We start from the raw sequence: 22,578 nt of genomic DNA, 5'->3' as shown, positions 1-22,578 counted from the left end.
TATTTACTAAAAAATGTCGAAGTAAAAATGTATAATTTTGCCTCTAACTTTTCTTCAGATGAAAATAATAAGTGTTAATTCTAAATGTTATGTTATTTTCTTCGTGTTATGCAGTTATTGTTATCAACAAGTAATTTATGCAGTAGAGCGGTCAAAAGCCCAGGCTAATTATAACAAAACTGGTATAAAATAAATTGTAGTACTATGCTATACATGATTTTTTAGTTTGACTGAGAACCGGTTCTAATTCAGCGGATATTACATAACAGTTTTTGAAGACAGACTGGAATAATCACTTTTCCTCTAAGGTTTATGTGTCCCTTTGTAAATATTATGTTTTATTTTCAGAAAACATTTCCCTGGCTGTGTTTCATTAAGTATAAGCTTCCTTCCTTCTTATTAACCCCTCCACCCCCTCTCCCTATACCCCAACCCCATACCACGTTTCTACCCCCTTCTAGGATCATAAAAATACAATAGAGATAAAAATGAGCGTTTACTTTAAATATCCGTTTCTTAATCCAAGCCAAACATGGGCTTTATGTTTTATTTTGGGTAGTTTTATAAATCCCAGTGGTTTTTATAAATATCAAGTTAGAAGGTAGTACATTTAATAAATGAAAATAGATTCCTTCATTTTGTTTTCATTATAACACCATAAATGTCAGTTTTTACTTTTTAGGTATCCCATACAAAAATATTTTTGAAGGGAGGGGCAAAGGTTAAGACGCTTAAAAACAACAGTTTTAATCATTATTTTTTATTCTAAAGACTTTAAAATATCTGTAACGGCTGTTTGCACTAAAGGTTAAGTCAATCTATAGAGGAAAAATATCTAAAAAGCACAGAAAATCTTTTAGAAGAAAATCAAAGAGAAAATGTTTAGGTCGGGTTCCTTCTAAGTCTCTAACAGGCGTAAAAACTGCCTTTTTTTACTTATTTGTGTTATAAAACCATTTTCTTTTAAAAACATGTCTTTTAAGTTTGCATGACCATGAAATTGTACGCTCTATCTCATATGATAATGCGTCTATTAAATAGCCCTTTTTCCCTTCCTTATATCACCTCTTCATGCCTTACTTTCCCTTTTGACAGAAATTCCCCTTTTCTGACTCTAACACACTCAAACACACACACATACATCATGGATATAAAGGGATAACACAATAGTCGATAAATTAATGTATATCCCTAATGATGATACAAAAAGTTACCCCTTCTGTAGATAACAAATAAACAAATAATGTTTGAATCGTTTGGAAACGCTACTAATAACTAAGAAACCAAACTTTATTAAAAGTCCCCAAAGTTGTTAAGCCAACACTCCCTGCACACACACACACACACACACACATACGTACATCGCATCATTACCGTGTTTCCCCCCCCCCCCCCTCCATCCATTCAGTGATTAGCAACAACAAAAGTAAACTCTATAAAACAGACAAACGAACGAACAAGTTATTACCAAAACACTTTTCAGAACAGTCAAGTTTTGCAGTGATTTTGTCCCTTTTAGTTTTTATTTAAAAGTTTATATGTATGTAAATGTTTTTAGATCCTAAAAAGTTTTTTTTGTCATAATTTGACATGTAGGTTAAAGAGTACAGATTTAGCTTGTGTAAAGAGCTTGGGATTGGCTTTTTTTCTTTCATCTAGGAAAATTAATAAAACATATTTAATAAGTACTTTAAAATATTTGATTTAATTTAAACATATTTGGTTATCTTAACTTGTACCATTTTACAAAAAAATGGGGGAAAAAACTTTTCAAGTTGTCTAGCTCGGTTTAGAATATCGTACAACAAACATACACACACACACACAAACCACCCCTTGCCTTGCGTGCTATGCGTGTGTCTGTGTGTGAGTATGTGTGTGTGTGTCTGTGTGTGTGTATGCTTTAGTTTGTGTGTGTGTGTGTGAGTGATTGCTTTAGCGTACTTTTCTGTGTCATTATTAAGATAATGTGCTTTGCTTGATGTAAGCATTTTTTCAGATATTTATCTTGTAGTAGATTGTGTGAAATCTATAATGTTATAAGTGGTTGAAAAGTTACTACACTATGGATGACGAGTTTGCAGAGGTATTTTTTATTTATTTGTATTCTATTTTTTTTTGTAAAATACGCAATTGTAGATTTTTTTTATGTATTTAAAGAAAGCATTTCAATGCATTGAGGAAAAAATCTATTAAATGCGTGTACAAAAAAATTGGATTTTAGAAAATTAATAATATTACCTACCTATGTAGTTCTTCTCCTATTTAATTTATTTTTAAGTTTTATGATGGATTTAGGCTATTTTCGAACAGAAAACCCCTATAGAAACTAGGAGCGCAGCTAATAGCTATTTAGTATTTTATCTCTTAATTGTATCCGGATATTGTATATTTACAGAGGTAAGGGTTAAAATACTAGACCGATTGATTTAAGTAAAGCTTAAGAATGATTTAAGTTTTATTTGTTGTTAGTTTTAAGTCTTGGAATGGATTTAGGCTATTTTACTAACCTTGCTTTGCTCGAGATGCTGCTAGGGTTGCAGCCGCCTATACCTGTATATATTTCCTCTTACTCTAATTGCCCTAAAAAAATATAGTAGTTAGCCAAACGTTAATATACCATCGGCTGTGCCCCTAGTATCTAGGGGCTATGAGTATGCATTGAACCATCCTGAGACTTATGTTGTAGTAGAGAACGCAATCAGATCAGTAGTTATCGAAATCTTAAGCTTCAGATAATAAAAAATCTTCATTTCTAGGTACTTTATATAATTGGATAAGTGAAAATTTCCAAATCTAGAAGTTAAAAACTACACATACAATAGATAACTAAATATAATTATCAAAATTGTTTACTAAATTCATTAGGTAGCTAAATCAAACCTTTTTTGAACACAACAAAACTCTATTTTCTTTATATATTTGGTACCTATTCATTATAAGACCATTGTTTGTTTTGTATATTTATCACAAAGGCTTAGACAATATACATCAGAACATAATATTCTTCATAATAATTAATATATAGTGAATTACAATTAATACCAGTTTCGTTAGCCCTTGTCTTCGGCCCCTCGGAGCAAATAAAAACTGGTTTTAATCTTATAATTTTGCATTTAAGTGTCCGCGGAATGCTGTCTATAATACAATGAAATAACTATTTTAATGTTTAGATTATTGTTTGTCGGATATGTAATCAGGAGGATGGTATTGACAATGATTTACTCCACGACAAAGATGAGATGCAAGCTCACTACTTCTGCCTTCTTTTTAGTTCAGGTTTGCCAATATTTTTAGTAAGGGAGGGAGGGGACAATGGGCTGTTCATTTTACTGGTCCGCAAAGGTTTATTATAACGTTTTCTTGTTAGTTGGCTTAACAACTTTTTGAAATGTTAAAAATTTTGATTGGTTAGTTTATTAAGTTAAGTGAGAATGACATCAAGTTCATAAGTAGAGTAGGTGAATATGTCTCCAATAAATCTCGCCCACTGACTGTTGGATTTAAAGCTGAGGATAAGAAAGACAAGATCCTAAAATCTGCCTGGAAGCTTGCTAAAAGCAGATACAAACATATTTCAATATCTCCAGATCTTACAAAAATGCAAGTTGAGAAAGAAAAAGAGCTTATTGGCAAGGCCAAGGACCTGAACTCAAAACTGACACCTGAAGAAGCAAAAAACTTTCTCTGGAAACTGGTAGGGAAAAAAGGCCAACGACAGATAAAAAAAATCTGGAAAAAAACAGAAAACAACCTGAACCAAAACAGACAAAGAATAGGAAGTGTGAGAAGGAGCAGGGAGGAGATGGAGGCGGACGACCTGCAGGACAACAACCTGGCAGAGGAATCCAGGATTCCAAACAAAAGACGTTGTTAAATGTTTTATATTTAAATGCTAGAAGCATTACAAGTAAATTGAATGACCTTACTTTACTTGCAAGTGAAAAAAAACCTGAACTAATTTTAATATGTGAATCGTGGTGCAATGATAACATTTCAAATTCAATTTTAACAATACCTGACTACTACTTAGAACCTAGTTTAAGACTTGACCGTTGTGACACACAATATGGTATTGGTGGAGGCTTATTAGTTTATGTGAAAAATGGATTTTCAGTTTTACCTATCGACAAAACTTCAGATTTTAATCAATACTGTAGCTTCAAGATTTTAAATAGTGACAACTCCACCAGTATTTTAGTTACTCTATTATATAGATCACCAAATAGTGCTGTACAAAACAATGAACTTTTATGTGATATGATTGATAATTTACCTGTGAACGAACCACACATCATAGTTGGAGACTTTAATATGCCAGAAATTGACTGGCTAAGCTACAGCAGTCCAAGCAAATATCAACGTTTTCTTGATATTCTTGCTGATAAATCCTTGGACCAGATGGTGGACTTTCCTACCCATATTAGAGGTAATATGCTAGATTTGGTATTAACAAATTGTCCTGACCGTGTTGTTAATATTGAAAATGTTGGAAACTTAGCTAATAGTGATCACTGTATATTAAGTATTGATATACTGTGTGATGTAAACTTTGACAACAGTAATGATTTTATTTATGACTGGAGTAATATGAACTATAATGCATTTAAAGAGTATGTGATAAGCTGTGATCTTGAAAACACTATTAATGGCATGAATGTTGAAGAAAGTTGGAATGTGATTAAAAATACTTTAAACCTTGCAATAACAAATTTTGTTCCTACTAAAAAACGCTGTGAAAATAATAAACCTATCTGGATGAATAGGACTATAGTGAAACTTTGTCGTCAAAAAAGGAGGAGATTTGCCATTCTCTGTAAAAATAGAACTGATGAAAATCTTAGAATCTATAAAAAAGTGGAAAAACAATGTAAACGTGCAGTGAGAAATAGCAAGAGAAAATTTGAAAAAAAACTTGCTAAGGACACAAACCCTAAACCTTTTAATGCTTATCTACGTTCTAAAACAAAAGTTAGAAATAAAGTTGGCCCACTTGTTAAGAATGGAAGAATTGTTACAGACAGTAAAGAAATGGCGCAGATTTTTAATGACTATTTTGCCACAGTGTTTGTAAGTGATAATGATAATATACCTGAAACATTAACAAATGTTGATGGTCCATCTTTAGAAAACATTACAGTGACTAAAAAAGATGTGATTGAGAAGATTGATGCTTTAAAAAAGACTAATTCATGCGGGCCTGATGGTATTACAAGTCATATACTGAAATCTTTTAAAACTGAATTAGCTGGAACATTAGCTAAATTGTTTAACAAATCTCTTGCCTCTGGAGAAGTGCCAACTGACTGGAATCGTGGCAATGTTACACCTTTATTTAAAAAAGGTAGTAAAGGTAAACCAGAAAACCACAGACCAATTATGTTAACTAGTATACCATGTAAAATGCTAGAATCGCTGATTAAAGACAAACTTGTTGAACATTTAGACAGCAACAACCTCATTAAATCATCACAGCATGGCTTCTCTAAAGGTAAATCTTGTACCACAAATTTATTAGCATTTCTAGAGGTTGTAATGAAAAACATTGAAGCAAATATTCCTATGGATATTGTCTATCTAGTATTCTCTAAAGCTTTCGACAAAGTTTCTATCAATAAGCTTATATTAAAGTTAGAAGCTATGAACATCAAGGGCAACCTGTTGGCCTGGATAAAAAGCTGGTTAAGAGGCAGAAAACAGCGTGTTGTATTGAATGGTCAGGAATCTACCTGGATAGATGTCATCTCTGGAGTCCCACAGGGTTCAGTTTTGGGCCCATTATTGTTCCTCATTTATATAAATGATCTGGATGTTGCTGCGCCACTAGTTCAGGTCCTGAGCAAATTTGCCGATGATACAAAACTTGGACATCCTGTTTCTAATACAGCAGATAAAATAGTTCTTCAGCAACAATTAGATTCTGTTTTTAAATGGTCACAGGACTGGAGTATGCAATTTAATGTTGATAAATGCAAAGTCATGCATGTTGGAGCAAGAAACCATAACTTTGATTACTTTATGGATGGAAAAGCATTGAAAAAAGTTGAATTTGAGAAAGATGTTGGTGTCAGAATTAATAAAAACCTCAAACCTAGCCTGCAATGTAAAGAGTCCTCCAGAATTGCTTTAGCTATGCTTAATCAGCTTACTCGTGCGTTCCACTATAGAGACAGATTTACCTTTCTAAACCTGTACAAAAGATATGTTAGAGTACACCTTGAATTTGCTTCGCCAGCTTGGAATCCTTGGCAAAGTGGAGATATTGAAGTTCTTGAAAAAGTGCAAAGGAAGGCTGTTTCTATGATATCTGGCCTAAAAGGAGAAACCTACGAAGCTAAGTTGAAAGAAATAAATCTGATGTCACTAGAAACTAGAAGGACAAGAGCAGACCTGATCCAAACCTTTAAAATACTAAATGGATTAGATTCAGTTAATGCTGACACTTGGTTTACAAGAGTTGAGCAGGGAAGGCCAGCTACAAGAAACACTAATAGTGAAAATTCATTACAGATTGATTTCAAACGTACAGAAATTACCAAAAACTTTTTTAGTACCAGAGCAGCAAAGTCATGGAATTCACTTCCAAATAATGTGAAAACTGCAGTGAATTTGAACATTTTTAAGAAAAGACTAGATATTTATTTGAACAGATGATTCTGTAAACCTCTGACAATGGTCCTACCTGGACTCTACAGAGTACTACAACAATAAAACAATAAGTGTTCATGCGTTTCAACCACTATTAATAATCTATATAAGGAGTAATTTTGTGTATCATCATTGAGGATGTGCATCAAGTTATCGGCCATAGACTTATCCCTTTAGATCCCTGATTTTTAGTAGCAAAGCTACTGTTAGTTTCTCTCAAAGTGCCTTATCGAGCACAGAAACCCTTTCCCTTATTTTGAAAAAATACAATCAAACAGGGGGGGGGGATATTTTTTGTTTTGTTTATTTTATTTTTTACCTGGGTTAGGTCAGGTTAGGTTATATTGGGAAATGTGTGGCCCCGTTGGGTAAGGACATATTTGGTATAGTCAACGCAAGGGAAAAAACTAACCACCCTCCTTATTTTCAATTTTATATTTGAATAAAAAAGGAATGGGGGTTTTCAGAGTTCGATGGAACCAGCCACTTTAATGTTAACAGATGGTACAATTGCCCCCCTCCCCACATATCTATGTATTAGATGTTACATGAAAGACTGACAAAATTCTTATCTATTGCCATTTAAAACTTAATATCACTGTAATTTACGGCTATAGAATACCTAGTGTATTTTTTATTTACAAAAATAAAAACACCTGTTCTGTTTATTGCAATAGTAAAAAAGAAATAAGACATGTTCTCTGATTTTATTTTATAATGTTAGGAAGAACACGGAATTTATTTCAAGGATAGGTATTTGTAAGTTTTGATTCATAAATTGAGCATTTGATAAAATGATGCATTAGTTTGAATTTTATCGCGGTGGGGGGGGGGGGGGACTACTTCGCTCTTAATTTTTTCCTCCAGTGAATTGCATCAGTATTTTTTTATATTTTGTATAATTTTTTTGTTGAATGCCTAGCCTACCCAAATACCTACCTAACATATGTTGTATTTTTCATAAACATGTATTTTCTCAATTTTTATAAAAGTTGCTTGGCAGAACCTTACAAATGGTTTTCTTTTATATGAGGAAATACATTTGAATATGTGGCTGAGCAACAGTTTTAATGTTAACTAACTCTTATTTCTTATCCCAGGACTTGGACAGAAGGGGAAAGATGATGACGGGATTCGTGGATTTATGACCAGTGATATCAGAAAGGAAATTAAACGTGGGGCCAGATTAAAATGCAATTATTGCCACAAGAAGGTAATTGATATTTATAAGTAACAGGATATTTGTCTGTCTGTGTGTAGCTTAAGATCTGATAACCACTATTATTCTTCTTTACAGCGAGGCTTCTTTTAGGTGAAATGAAGTGAAAGCAGCCCTAGAACTCCCCCATACCCTAATAAAATAGATTTTTGTTCCGCTACTTCGATGTTTAAATGCATTGCTTTCTATGTCGTGCATAATCGTTAATGGAATCCTGAGCTAGGTTTGAAATTAGAATATAAATTATAAATTTCAACGTACCTACCCAAACAAAAATGGAAGACCTAGGTTTCACCGTTTTGACATATGGACTAATCATAAATGTAGAAAATAATAATTTAAATAAGACATGAATTTTAGACAGTTTCCCACATAGTGCCTAGTATAACACAGAACCTCCCACTTATTTCATTGAAATATATTGACATTACGGGGTTGTTTTTTTTTCGTTTGTTTGTTTATTATTTTTAATTTATTTAAAAAATGAAATGACAGAAGAGAGCTCAATTTACTACCTATCTATACCTAATGCAAAGCACCGAAAAATATGACATTTTTATCAGTCCAAATCTAAATTAAACAACAGTACCTACAAATTTTCAGTTTGGCTTCGCAAACCGATTAATATCCGCTGGATTAGGACCTCCTGTTCTAAGCCATACTGAAAAATCTGGTATTACTATTGTTTCGTATTATATCCAGTTTTCTACTAATATAAAAATTAACATTCATATTAAAACTAGTTTTACTCTTATAGAAGTACATTTTTATATCCGCGGAAAGCTGCTTATAATACATTGCGATAATAGTTATTTCTCGCATCGTATTATAGACAGCTTTCCGCGGATATAGAATGTACAATTATAAGATTAAAACCAGTTTTTTAGCTCCGAGGTACCGAAGGCACTGGCTAAAAAACTGGTTTTAATCTTATGATTGTACATTTTTAAAATCGTAGAAAGCTGTATATAAAAATACGATGCTTGTCTCACATAGCTTTTTCGCATGGATGACAACCGGTTCTTATCCACCGGATTCGAATGAATACGAGAAAAAATTATTTTGTTTTAGGGAGCTACTGTTGGTTGTGCCGAGCAGAGGTGTAAGAAAAGTTACCATCTCCCCTGTGGATATAAAAATGACAGTCTTCAACAATATTTTGATCAGGCACATGATGTTTTCACATCAAGTTTTAATTAGGGTTGGGCCGGATATCTGGCCAACGTTCGATATCCGGCAAATTACCGTATATCCGACCGAATAACTGGATATCCGGCGTCAAAAACCAGCCGGATATCATGTAACCGTATAGTTTTAATATCCGGTATCCGGCCGGATATTAGAAATGACCGGTTATCTGGCCGGATATCCGGCCAGACCGGATATCCGGCTCAACTCTAGTTTTAATATTAATCAAGTGAAAAGCAGGGATCTAAAGACAATGGCCAATAAATTGTTGTACATAGCCAATGATGATCTTAGATTAAAATTAGTGGTTGAAACCTTTGAACACTCAATAAAATACAATAAAAGTCCCCAAAGTTATTAGGCCAACGAATAAGAAAACGTCATTATTTAAAAGTAAGACTAGTGTAATAAACAGCCCATTGTCTTCTCTCTCTTTAAGTAAAAATACTAAAATAATCTAGTCCTTGGGTATGTTTTTTGATGAGATGTGAAAATATGTTTTTTCTTTAGTTCAAGTCTTTCTGTAAAGAGCACCGTCCTACGCAGAAGCCAGGCCGGAGGGGTGGTAAACGGGCGGACAAATCTGATAATATTTGCACCATCTGTCAGGAATAGTGTCAATAATGATATGTTTTTTTTTGTATATAATTTTAAACTATAAAACCCTAAAAGCGACAAGTCAAGCACACAAACTCCCTTCCCCCCCTTTTTTTCATAAAGATGGAAAATAAGGGAGAGGGTGGGGGAAGTATTTTTCGTGTTTGTTTTTTTCCTTACCTGGGTCAAGTTTTGTCATTGGATGCAGGGTGTTTCCCCGCATGGTTATGCAATTGCAGGTAATAGGCCTCCCGCAGGGGTTGGGTTATGAGCTCTCATGGCACTTTGAGGGAAAACATCTGAAATCGCTTTATTCAGTGTCGTCAAACCAAAAGTTGTTTACAAAACAAAAGAAAGAGGGAAGTCATTTTCTAGTAAATCCCGTAAAGGTGTGTGTTATAAGGCCTAAAAATAGTAGTAGAACGATAAGGTGCTCTATATATTTGTATTCCCTATTGAATAGAACAATAGGGAAATTTTTTTTTTTTTTTTGATAACCGTACCTGGAATATCTTTAAAAAATAAGAAATTTCTATCAAACGCTTTGTTTGGCTCAAACTGACAAAAATTTAAAAAAATATAATTATAATAATAATGTTTTCTATAGGTACAAGGTAAAGGTTAAGAACAATCTATACCATTAAACAAAGAAAAAAGCCATTCTTTACAGGTTGATTTATTCAAGGTGACAAAAATTAGTTTTATGTTTGTGGAATTTCATGTTTGTTTGCTTTGAAGTAGAAGGTTTCAATGTGCATTGTTTCATTTCAATTTCACTACAGCGAACAACTACATTTTAGAACATTTTTTTCTGTAAATTAAACTTTCATTATCAAAAAACTAACTTGTTTTTCAACTAGGTATATTTTGGTCAATCTTTATTATAAAAAAAAATATTCTGGCTTTAAAATAGGATTTGAAACTAAAAATGACATACTACACAACAAGCAAAGAAAGAATATGACATGCAACCTCCACTTTGAATCTCTTACCTTCTTATATAGATTGTATATCTGAATGTTTTCAAAATTGTCTGTATGTAACTTGTTGTGTTGGTTTGTTTCACTAAGTCATTGTATTAATGATTTGTTAAAGTTTCATTTTAATGTTCACTGCTCATACAACCTGTAAAGAATGGCTTCTTCCTTTATTTAATGGTATAGATTGTTCTTAACCTTTACCTTGTACCTATAGAAAACATTATTATTATAATTATATATTTTTTTAATTTTTGTCAGTTTGAGCCTAACAAAGCGTTTGATAGAAATTTCTTATGATAGATATTCCAGGTACGGTTATCAAAAAAAAAAAAAATTCCCTATTGTTCTATTCAATAGGGAATACCACTATATAGAGCACCTTATCGTTCTACTACTATTTTTAGGCCTTATAACACACACCTTTACGGGATTTACTAGAAAATGACTTCCCTCTTTATTCCAGTATGGCATCGAAACCGATTGATATCCGTTTCGCTGGATTAGAACAAGTTTTCAGCCATACTGAAAAACCATGTATAGCATCGTATCAAATTAAAATCAGTTTTGTTTCCACTTGGCTTCGACCGGTCGGGGCTAACAAAACAGGTTATAATCTAAATAACCTTTCATTTTAATGTCCACGGAAATGCCTATATTACGATGCGATAAATAACTATTATTGACGCAATACTAAATCTGCAGGAGAAAGTAATAAGAAAAGCTACCTGCAATGTAATCTGGTCTCCTTGTTGTTCAGAATATTTCCACAGAAATTGTATTCAACAATGGGCCTACAGCCAAGGCTCATATCTATTTAGGTAAGTATTTACATTTTTATTAAGAGGTTTCAAGAGTTTAGATTCTGCTTGGGATCCCAGGCTTAAAGGGGGGGGGGGGATGAAAAATTATAGAGTAGGTATTGAAAACAGTTTTCCATTTTTCCCCCCTCCTTGAGGAAAAATTTGAGTAAGGAGTAAATATAAGAATAAAATAAAGAATACTGAAAACATTTTTCCATTTTCTCTTTCTCCTATTGGAAAAAATAATGGGGAGGGGGTGAATAAAAAATATTTTCTTGTCGGGAAAAAAATCTTGTGCTTGATATGCGCCTCTGAGATGTTTGTATAGAACATTAGTAATTTCTTACGCTCTTAGGGTTAAAGGTTCGAGTATAACAAAAACATTCAGTTCTTTTATTATCTACAAGTGTCTGCACCCCTAGCATCCTGGGGCTCTGCATCGAAGTAGTAGGGAAAAGCGTGATGCCTAAAATCATCCTAAGAAATCTAAAAATAAAATAGCCTAAAAACATCCGAGAAGCTTCTATAAAATGGAGAACTTAATCGGTTCGGTAGTTATTGAAATCTTAAGCTTCAGACAAAAAAAAATCTTACTTATTTTATGTTATAGGATACCTTTCTGCTATTTGCTATTCGCTAAGGTATACAAAAGCAGGACTCCTGTCATGATCAAGTATTATTATTTTGAAATGTAGATTGTAGATAACAAAGCCAGGAGTTGTTAAATACTTTTAATTTTTATACAACAAAAACCTAAAACTTTTCTTAAATGTACACACACATGTGTAAGTTTCGCCGTTTATGAGATCCTAAGTAAACTTATATAGACTTTCATCGTTTATGAATATCCCATCCTATAATATAGAGCAGAGGTGGATTCTTAAAAAAAATTGCCCCACTAAAAAAATCTACAAAAATTAAATTAAATCTTATGTTAATAACCCTTCTATGATTTTGTTTAATTTTTGTAGATTTTTAATGTGATTTTGGTGGATTTTTCACGCAAACGATTTTGCCCCACTTAGCGATTAGTGGGGCAAATTTTTTTTAAGAATCCACCTCAGTATATTTTTTTGTCTTTAGCTAAAGATTTCAATATTTATCCATGAACTGATTTAGTTCTCCATTTTTATAAAAAGCTTCACATAGGTCCTGGGATGGTTTTGGGTAATTTAACATAACGCATAACATAATAGGTATTTATTTTAACTTTAGCATGGTTAAATACATTTTAATAAATTTTTTAATTGTAATACAAAAGTAAGTAATCACAAAGTCAACTAGGACCGTACAAAAGCGTAATCCCTAATTTGTTTATAAGATTTTTTTAATACTTGGAGATGTAGATATTTGTTGGTTAAGGATTTTAGATTATATTTTCTTTACAAAAATTTAAAAAAAACACACCTATAAAATTAAAAAATTATTAGATAAGGGAAAAAAATATTTTTGATGAGTTATTACTGAAATAAAAAAAAGAGAATATAAAAAGAAAAAGAAAAAAAGTATAGTAGTGGGTCTAATTTATATACAGGCGCTAATTAGATCAATATTGCTCATTTTTTACAAGGATAATATTTTCTTTTGGTGAATTTAAAACTGGAATAGCATTTTAAAATACTTTTTTTTATGTTAGCTTTTGCAGATTTAAATGAGGTACAATTTCTTATATTGTCATTAAGTTTGTTAATAATCTTAGGAAATGTTACATAAGGAAATCTATCCAAGCTTTTCATTTTGGGAATCTGAAATCTTAATCGTTTAACCCTAGAAGAGTTAAGAGGTGTAAATATTTCATTGAATGAATCAGGAAGTTGGTTATTGAGGAATTTTGGAATGAAACTAGATAGGTACACTTAGATGTAAAAAATCTTGCAATTTTAAAATGTTAAGTTGTGAAAAGAGTGGTTCACAATGGGCATTATACTTAGATTTAGATTTAATCTTTAGATTTAAGTATAATGGTGGTTTTAAGCTATTTTTCTGCTTTCTCATCCCTTCACAGAGCTCCTAGATGCTAGGGGAGCAGCGGCTATTATTTTTATACCAAGTTTTGTAATACAAAATATCAACTGTAATTTGGGATCTACTGCAGTTCACGGTAAAATATTGCTGGTAACGAATATTGCCAGAAGTCTATGAATTTTAAAGGCTGCTAGCTGCCAAACGGCTGAATGTACAGATCATGCCCGCACATTGTTTTAAGCAGCATAAGAAGGCCTACAAATAATCTGGAATAGCCATCAATCAATAATGCATAATTATCTCCTAGTGCAGAGAAATGCGCGAAAAAGGTCTATTTTAAGCGCTTTCCCTGTGCATCATTGGATCTTGGCTATTCTAGATTATTTGTAGACCTTCTTAAACAGCTTAAAATGGTGTGCGGGTATGATCTGTACGTTCAGCCGTTTGGCAGCTTGCAGCCTTTAAAATTCAAAGATTTTTGGCAATATTCGTTACCAGCAATATTTTACCGTGAACTGCAGTAGATCCGTAATTTGTATCTAGGTGTCCACACTGTCAAAATGACGAGACCTTTGGGAAGGAGATGAAGGTGATGGGCATTTACATTCCTGTGCAGGACGCCGCCTGGGAAACTGGCAATAATTTTGCAGACGTGGAGGAGGCTCCGCCCCACCTGTGTCATGCCAAGATCTGTTTCTGTCCACAGGTAGGATATTTTTTAGGGATCTAAAGGGATTAGACAATGGCAGATAAATTGATGTACATCCCAAATGATGATACACAAGATTACCCATTCCGTAGATTAGAATTAGAGGTTGAAATGTTTGGATACTTAACTTAATTTACCAACCAATCAAAATTCAATTAAAGTGCCCAAAGTTGTTAATGCAACGAATAAGAAAACGTTGACTTAACCACTGAACCGATCGGACTCTACTCTTCAGGGAATAAACCTACTGGTCCTGTGGTGGTTTTAGGCTACTTTCTTGGTGGTTGGGACACCCCCAACCCCCCCAAAAACAAAAAAAAATCCCCCCCATTTTTTTTTGTGGAAGATTTCCTTGGTCCTTATTTTTTTACGAATTTAACCTTAATTTTTTTATCACCTCTTCGGGCAAAGCCCCTAGAGGCTAGGGGCGAAGCCGCTAGTATTAATATAAGGTACATTAGATTGTAAATTACACTGGCACTCAAAGTTTAGTAAGATGCTCTTGATTGATTTATTAGCATCCACTTATTAATTTCCTCGAAAACTTTGTTTAACCTTGATTTTAAATTGCAGTTTCCAGACTTCTCAACCAATAATTTTAATTAACAGAATATTATAGTCATAGAGTAGCTGCTCGTTGCTCATTTAATGGTGTAATTCCAAAAAAATACATCCGTGTATCTTGAATAGCAGCTTTGAAAATATCTATCTTACGTAGGAGGAAGGAAGAGCATTCAATAAAGAACATGGACTTTGGGAGGTACTTCCTTGCAGGTAAACAACTAGTTACAACCAAGAGATATAGAGTGGCTACGCTGAAAATATACCAAGTCTTTTATATCAAAATGATTACCTATAGTTTTAATCTAGTTGGCTGAAAATCTTTAAGATCAATGATAAGTTAAGAAACAAAAACAAAAAATCAGTAGATCTGTCTAAATAAAATTAAAGAAAGTATACATATACGAAGCAAATTTCTTTATTTATGTTTCGACTTTGTATCATATACAGGGGTGTATATTCTACATAGGATCCGCTGCTCTGGGGGGGGGGGGGGGGAGAAATAAAAAATAAGTGGTTGGAGGGAAAAAAAAATTAAAAATTAAGAAAACTGAAAACATTTTTTCCATTTCCCCCCCCCCCCCCCTCCTTGGTGAAAAAAAACTAAAAAATGTATGTGTGGTAGAAGGGATAAAATAAATAGAATATAGAGTTCTTTAAATATTTTTCCATTTTTCCCCCTACTTGGTGAGAATAAACTAGGGGGGAAAAAAAATATAAAATTTTGTAGCCGGGGAAAAAAAATAATCTTGTGCAGAATATACACCCCAGATCATATATGGGGTTCTCTCTTTAAATTAAACATAGATACTCTGTAACATTGACTATATCATGTGATATAATCAATAATCATGTCAACATTTGTGTAGATCTTGTGGGTCGAGAGGTATACATGCCAAGTGTGGTGGCCTTGAAGATTATCCAGGAATATATTTTGCTTGATTCTTATTTTATTTTACCTTGCTATCTATAATACAAAGTAGAACGATGTCTGTCCGTCCGTCCCTTAAGATCTCGGTAACCACTGAACCGATCGGATTCTACTCTTCAGGGTATCTACCTATTGGTCCTGTTGTGGTTTTAAGCTATTTTCTTGGGGGGTGGGACACCCCCAACCCCCCCAAAAACAAAAAAATCCCCCGCATTTTTTTTTGTAAGAAATATCCTTGGTCCTTTGTAGAAGATTCCTTTGTGGAATATTTCCTTTGTGGAAGATTTCCTTGGTCCTTCTTATTATTTTTTCACCTTACACTTATTTTACCATCTCTTGGGGAAAAGCCCCTAGAGGCTAGGGGCGAAGCCGCTAGTATGTAAAAATAGGAATAACATGTCGATTTATTTATATTCAAGTAAAATGTGACCTATATTTACAATATAAGTAGAACGTTTACACTATTTACCCTAAAGAACATTTTTACAAAATTTAATTCTTTTCAATCTTTCTTGAATCACAAGCAAAACATACCCAAACATCAGAACCTGTCTGGGACTGTTACAACTGTCGGACTGTGATGAGTGACCGGGCCCCCGAGCTGCTGCCCCACACAGAGAAACTCTGGTCCCACCTCGAGTCTAACCATCTCATATCTAAAGAAATTAATCCTAAACTGTTGTCCAAATTGGATGCCTTGCGAACACAGACGGACAAACAAAGGTAGGTACCCATTGTTTTATGTTATTGCTTTCAATTACAGCTTTTATTTCACAGTAAGATAGTGTGAAGATACAAGGGAGGGAGGGAATATTAGTCTGTTTTTTTACACTAGTCCCAAAAGTTTTATATTAATGTTATCTTATTTGTTAGCCTAACATCTTTGGGGACTTTCATTGAATTTTGATTGGTTGTTTCTTTAAATTCACAGTCCAAACGTCTCAACCAGTAATTGTAATCTACAGAAGGGTCAATTTTGTGTATAATTGTGATTCATTGGGGATGTATATCAATTTATCGGCCATTGTCTTTTCCCTTTTGATCCCTGGGAGATACCCTCTCTCTCTGGAGGTTGGAGGGTGACATAACTCCTCACCAAAAACGCCTAAAACCAATCTTTGACTAAAAGTATACTTTTGCAATCGTTCCTGTCGTCTTTGAGATCTTAACGGACATTCTTACTTCTTTCTGATAAGGATTGGTTAGTTATACCTAGTTGTTTTTCCACAAGTTACCAGAATATACCTAGTCCATTTAATACGTTTTTCTAGCCCTCATTAATTTTATTTCTAGGAGTGATGGTGGTTCTTCCACAAGTTCCAGCGAGGAGAGTCCAGTTTACAGAGAGAAGAGGAGTCCAGTTTCTAGTTGTTCTAGTCCTAATAAACTATTTGAAGCCCTACTTGCTACCTTGCCATATCTCAATGAAATGGAAGACAATGTAAATCAATTTTCAGATGTAAGTATCAAACGTTGCTGTCAAAACTTTATTATTGAGGATAAATGCCCGCCCTTTAAAGTGTCTCTTTTTCGTTACTTAGAACACATATTGATAACCTCTCCTCTCATGTCTTTATGTCTAACCCCATAGGGCGGGGTGGTGGGTTGGCTATACCCTGTGGGATTATTTTTGCCAAACAACTGAACCTAAGTTACCCTTTATAGTTTATTTTTATCTTATTTCAAAATAAGGGGTGGTGTTCTGTGCTCAGTAGACACTGGGGGAAAACCGCCAGATTTTCAACTTGTAGTTACCTTGTGATAATAGTTAGTTAAATGTTTTTTTTTATTTTTTTAAAATGTAGTTATATACCTACCTAAGTAGGTAGTTTTTTTTTTTGTTAAAGTTGGTTTATTTTGGGGTAAATGGCATTATTTTCTTTATTTTCTAGCGGTTTAAAAAAAAAATTCTGGTGCTGCCAATTTATGTGAAGTAACTACCTAAAAACTATTTTCGTTTGGGGGGGGGGGGGGTGTCCCACACCCCAAGAAAATAGCCTAAAACCACCACAGTACCAATAGGTATAATCCCTGAAGAGTAGAACCTAATCGGTTCAGTGGTTACCAAGATATTAAGCTTAAGACGGACAGACAGATGAACAGACAGACAGACGGACAGACGTCAAGCTACTTTATATTATAGATAATGGCATTATATTTATTTCAGACCTCTATATCAACGACACAGAACAATTTACAGCTGACAATAACCCCTGTTTACACCACCAACCCGTCCACCACACACACACACAACTCAAATGAATCTTCAGCAATAAGCTACACAAACAACACAACAACCTCATCAAGTAGAACAACCTCAGCATCTCAGCCTGCCTCAGTGACAATATTTGAAAGTAAGGGCAAATCAGCTGATCATCACCAGCTGTTAAATGGCGGGAATCATCATCAGCTGATTAATGGTGGCGGGAACGGGTTGTTAATAACTGCATTGCCCAATGGCGGCTCTGTGCCGAGTAATGGACATACTAATGGTGCAACCAATGGCATTCATTCATACACAACTAAAGGAAAGAGTGGAGTTTTCAATCAAAGTGATTAAGCTTATATTATTTCCAGTAGGTATGGCCTTAAAACCGATTAATATCCGCTGTATTAGGACTGGTTCTTTGTAATACTGAAAAAAATATGTAGAGCATCGCATTACAGTTATTTTCCACGAATATTAAAACAGGGGTGTATATTCTGCACAAGATTAATTTTTTCCCGGTTGCAAAATATTTCATTTACCCCCATCCCCCCTCTATTTCCCCCCCCCCCTATTTTTTTTACTTCGGCACGTCGAGGCTGACAAAACTGGTTTTAATACTTTGGGATAAATAACTATTACACGATTATAAACTCGAATCTTGCACTACAGGCAAAGTACAAACAAATATTCCAGCAATATCTATGGAAACAGATACCTCACCACCAAGTATAAAAATTCCTCAAAGTTTGACCATAGCTCCGGTCATTGAGAACAACAGAGTGTCGGATAACAATGGTCTTACCTCCCCCATCAATTTATCTATCAATAATAAGGTATGAAAAAAGTTTAGATAGCTGGTGTAATTTCACTTCGACAAAATACCAATTTTTTAAAATAAATATTTTCTAAATTTGGGTTGTGCCGGATATCTGGTCGGATACCGGATATTGAATTTATCCGGATTTCGGATATTCGGCTGATTTATAATGCTGAATATCCGGTTATCCGGACGGATATCCGATAATTTGCCGGATATCCAGCGTTAGCCCAAAGTTATAACAAATAAGGTTAATTTTAAGCACCAGAGAAGTAACTTTTTCACCCCTGGCCCCCGCCCCCCCCCCCCTTTTCAATAAACCAGCACGACTTCCTTGAATTCAGGGATCTAAAGGGATAAGGCAATGGCCGATAAATTGATGTACATTCCCAATGATGATGCACAAAATCAACCCTTCTGTAAATAAATTATTGGTTGAAATGTTTGGACACCCAACTTGAGGGACTAACCAATCAGAATTGAATAAAAAAAGACTTAAAAGTTGTTTTAAAACTTTGGTGAATAGTGTGATATTCCGCCAATTGTCTTCTCCCTCCTTTAATTTAATCTTTCTTAAATTTAGGCTGATCGAGTGGACATCCATAAGATACCCGCGTCAGGAGGAGCCAGCAACAAATCCAACAGATCTCAAGGGAAGAGTGCCCTAGCACTGGTGAGGAAGCAACCAAACCCCGCCAAGAGTATGGACATCACCAGTATCACCTCAGGGATTTATTACATTTTAATCGACTAGTTGCTGCCTCCTTAGCCCTCTATGTGTTGAAAAATAGCCTAAAACCACCTAAGATCATTTACCCGAATAGCCTAGCCAATTCTTGTCAGCTATTTGATTTCTGAAGACTCAAAAAATTCGAAAACAAAAAATAACTAAGTCATTTGTGACCATAAGTAGCGCAGCAATAATAAGCTAACAACATATTTGACATTAAAGATCTGTATAGTAGTAAAGAATCAACTTCAATACAAGTTAATGTCAAACATAGGCTATTTTGAATTTTTTTGTATGTATTGTCAATAAGACGTTGAATATTTCATTAATTTGGTCATTATTTCTCTAAAACTTATATTATAACTGTCTAGGTATCAAAAACAAAAAAAGTTTATTGTCTTAAACTTGCAGACGAAGTATACGGACAAATGCAAATGGATTTATTAATACTTAAATCTTACACCATATTATCATGTACTCTAATAAAGTGAAACTTGTTGCTGGCTATAATGACGATCCTCTCCCTCCACCCCCTTTATCCCCTCCCCTTCCATACACCTACTGGATAAACGAACTGACCCATTAATGATGTCCATACGAGCAATCTAAATTATCGAAAAAATTTCCCCTGTCACAATATTTACATATATCCTTTATCCATTCAAATGTATAAATCTTTCAAAAAATACAGGAAACATGAATAATGGCAATGGTATGGGCACTGTCACAAATGGACGTGGTGCAAGCAATGGTGTTTACCATTTGAATGGTAACAAGAATGGCTCCAAAAAGGAGATGTATGACTACACGCTGGAGGATATTATAAGGTGAATAAAAGTTATTAAAACAACAAAATTTAAGATTAAAATAAGTTTTGTTAGCCCCGAGGGGATGAAAGCCCAGGTTTATAAAACTGGTAGGTAGGTAGCGACCGAAAAATATTTTTTGGCAAACAGCTAATCTTAACGTAGATTGAAAACATTTTACGTGCTCCTAGATGCCTCTAAAAGCGTATCCGCTAGTTGTAAATACTAAGTTATTTTTCTGTAGATCGCGCCTGATTGACAATGGCGATATCGCAGCAGCGGCAGCTGCTACAGCAGCCTTGGACAACAAAGCCGCCAACAAGTATATGACTACAACCACAGCGAGCACAGCTGACTTCAATAAAAAGACAATTGGAGGAGCTGATCTGTATACGTCTAAGATGATCAATGATGGAGTACAGGTAAGAAAAATAAATTTTGGGGGCGGCGCAAGTGGGAGGGGTGAGTCATGGTGTATATTCTGCATGGGATCCCCTTTTAAAGGTTGCTATAAATCTTATAATCTATTTATAAGTATTATAATTTACATCAGTAACGTCGATAGAGGTGGGGCAGAATGGGGGTCCAACCCCCCATCCCCCACAAAAAAGCTTGGACATTGCCTTACCTTAGAGTTTGTGAAATTAATGATCAAAAATTTAGGTAAATGGAATGAACGGGAAGAAAGCGCCAGTGTTCCGGATTCTAAACGGGGCGGAGTCGGTCTCCCAAGGACCACAACGGAAAATTCCACAATATTTTAATCACAGAAAATAGCTGGAATCACATATGATATAACTATGTAAATAGGTATACACGTCTACTTATAGATGTACTATACCCATCTCATGAATATGATTATTGTTTAAGTTTCTATCACATAGGTTTACCTAGGTAGGAAGGGGACACTAGCCCCCAAAGTTTTATAATAACGTTTTCTTATTCGTTAGCTTAACAACTTTTGGAACTTTTATTAAATTTTGATTGGTTGGTTCATTAAGTTGAGTATCCAACCGTCTCAACCACAAAAGTAAGGGGTAATTTTGTGTATCGTCATTGGGAATGTACATCAATCTATCGGCCATTGTCTTATCCCTTTAGATCCCTGTGTTTACCTATCAATTAAATGATTCCCATTGCCTAAGTTATGTGATTTCGCCTAATGTTAATTATGCATCACTAGAAATTATAATACCTCTGCGAGAAATTGGGACAATGATTCTGAAAATCTAATAAACAATTTATACAACATCCATAATAGCAAAGAACAATTAATGGTTGACAAAGTGAGTTATAAAGAAGGTTTTGTGATCATTAAAAAAAATAGGAGAAAAATTTAAATAAGGTTACGATAAATAATAGAAAATAAATACATTAATGTTTTTTGTTTATTATATAAAGTAGTAAGAAGGGTTGGGGGGAAGGGACGGGGTGGGGAGTTATCTCCTACCCCATTTTTCATGATGGCGATTTGAATTTCTCTTTGGAGGATGGAGGTATCATCCCCAAAAAATATTTACCTATAAGTAGCTTCACTGTAAAGGATACACATATCGGTTAAAAGTTTAGCTACAGACAAAAAATATCTACATATATAAACTACTTTATTTACCTAATATGATTAATAATATTTCCGATTTTTTAGTTTTTTTAGTTTTTCAGAATCTGCATCCCTTTTCTTTTCTGACCTCTTTACATTATTTTACGCATTAAACTTCACTATTTGCGGTGTTATTTCTTATTAAACTTTAGGAAAAAAGCAATAATAATTGCCTTGTTTAATTTATCTTTTATTTTTACAAATTACAAAAGATTTGTTGTGATTTATATTTTTTCATAATATTTATATATGAAATTAGAGGATGTAGGTATAAAAATTTGCTCATTAAAATAAGAATATCTTTCTGTTCTTTTAGAAACTAAAAAAATGCGGGGAGGGAGGGAGGGGACATTGGACTGTAAATTTCTCTTTTATCCCTATGTTTGATAACCAAGTTTTCTTATTCGTTGGCTTAAACTTGTACTTGTATTGAATTATAAATGGTTGGATCCAAACTAGTAGAGTCCAAACTTTTCAACCCATGAATTTAAAATATGCTAGGGGTATTTTTGTTTATCATCACATTAATTTATCGTCCATTGTCTTATCTCCTAAGAACCCTTCAAAAATTACTCTATTTAGATTTCATTAAGTTTGTTAGTTTAGTATGTTTTAAAAATTTAAAAGTTTAACATAATTTTTTTGTTTTAGTTTCAAAGAATCTTCTTAGTTTTGTTTTATCCATTTTACAAAAGAGCTTTTAAAATTATTAGTTTTATATGTGCCTTTTAGTTTTTAATCTAAAAACCTGTAATTAGGGTTTTTACAGGGGTGTATATACTGCACAAGATTGTTTTTTTTCCCCGGCTGCAAATATT

General features: G+C 33.9%; 1 protein-coding gene across 1 annotated transcript; it reads left to right on the top strand.

Moving 5' to 3' along the window:
* The first annotated feature begins 1,950 nt into the window (after positions 1-1,950).
* On the top strand, positions 1,951-21,054 carry LOC145329919 (uncharacterized). Its single transcript, XM_080174425.1, has 17 exons — positions 1,951-2,086; positions 3,174-3,279; positions 7,749-7,861; positions 8,939-9,034; positions 9,566-9,666; positions 11,337-11,450; positions 13,941-14,103; positions 14,825-14,880; positions 15,537-15,592; positions 16,144-16,321; positions 16,892-17,057; positions 17,766-18,127; positions 18,478-18,640; positions 19,208-19,353; positions 20,047-20,181; positions 20,405-20,582; positions 20,824-21,054. The coding sequence occupies exons 1-17, from the start codon at positions 2,066-2,068 to the stop codon at positions 20,935-20,937; spliced, it is 2,268 nt and encodes a 755-aa protein (XP_080030551.1). The 5' UTR covers positions 1,951-2,065; the 3' UTR covers positions 20,938-21,054.
* Positions 21,055-22,578: the final 1,524 nt, after the last annotated feature.

This window comes from Acartia tonsa, chromosome 1 (genome assembly GCF_053477335.1).
Source record: "Acartia tonsa isolate MP-2025a chromosome 1, ASM5347733v1, whole genome shotgun sequence".
In the NCBI taxonomy this organism is placed as follows: Eukaryota; Metazoa; Arthropoda; class Copepoda; order Calanoida; family Acartiidae; genus Acartia; species Acartia tonsa.
The sequence above is the reverse complement of the archived record's forward strand: the minus strand, read 5'-3'. Positions and strand labels throughout refer to the sequence as shown.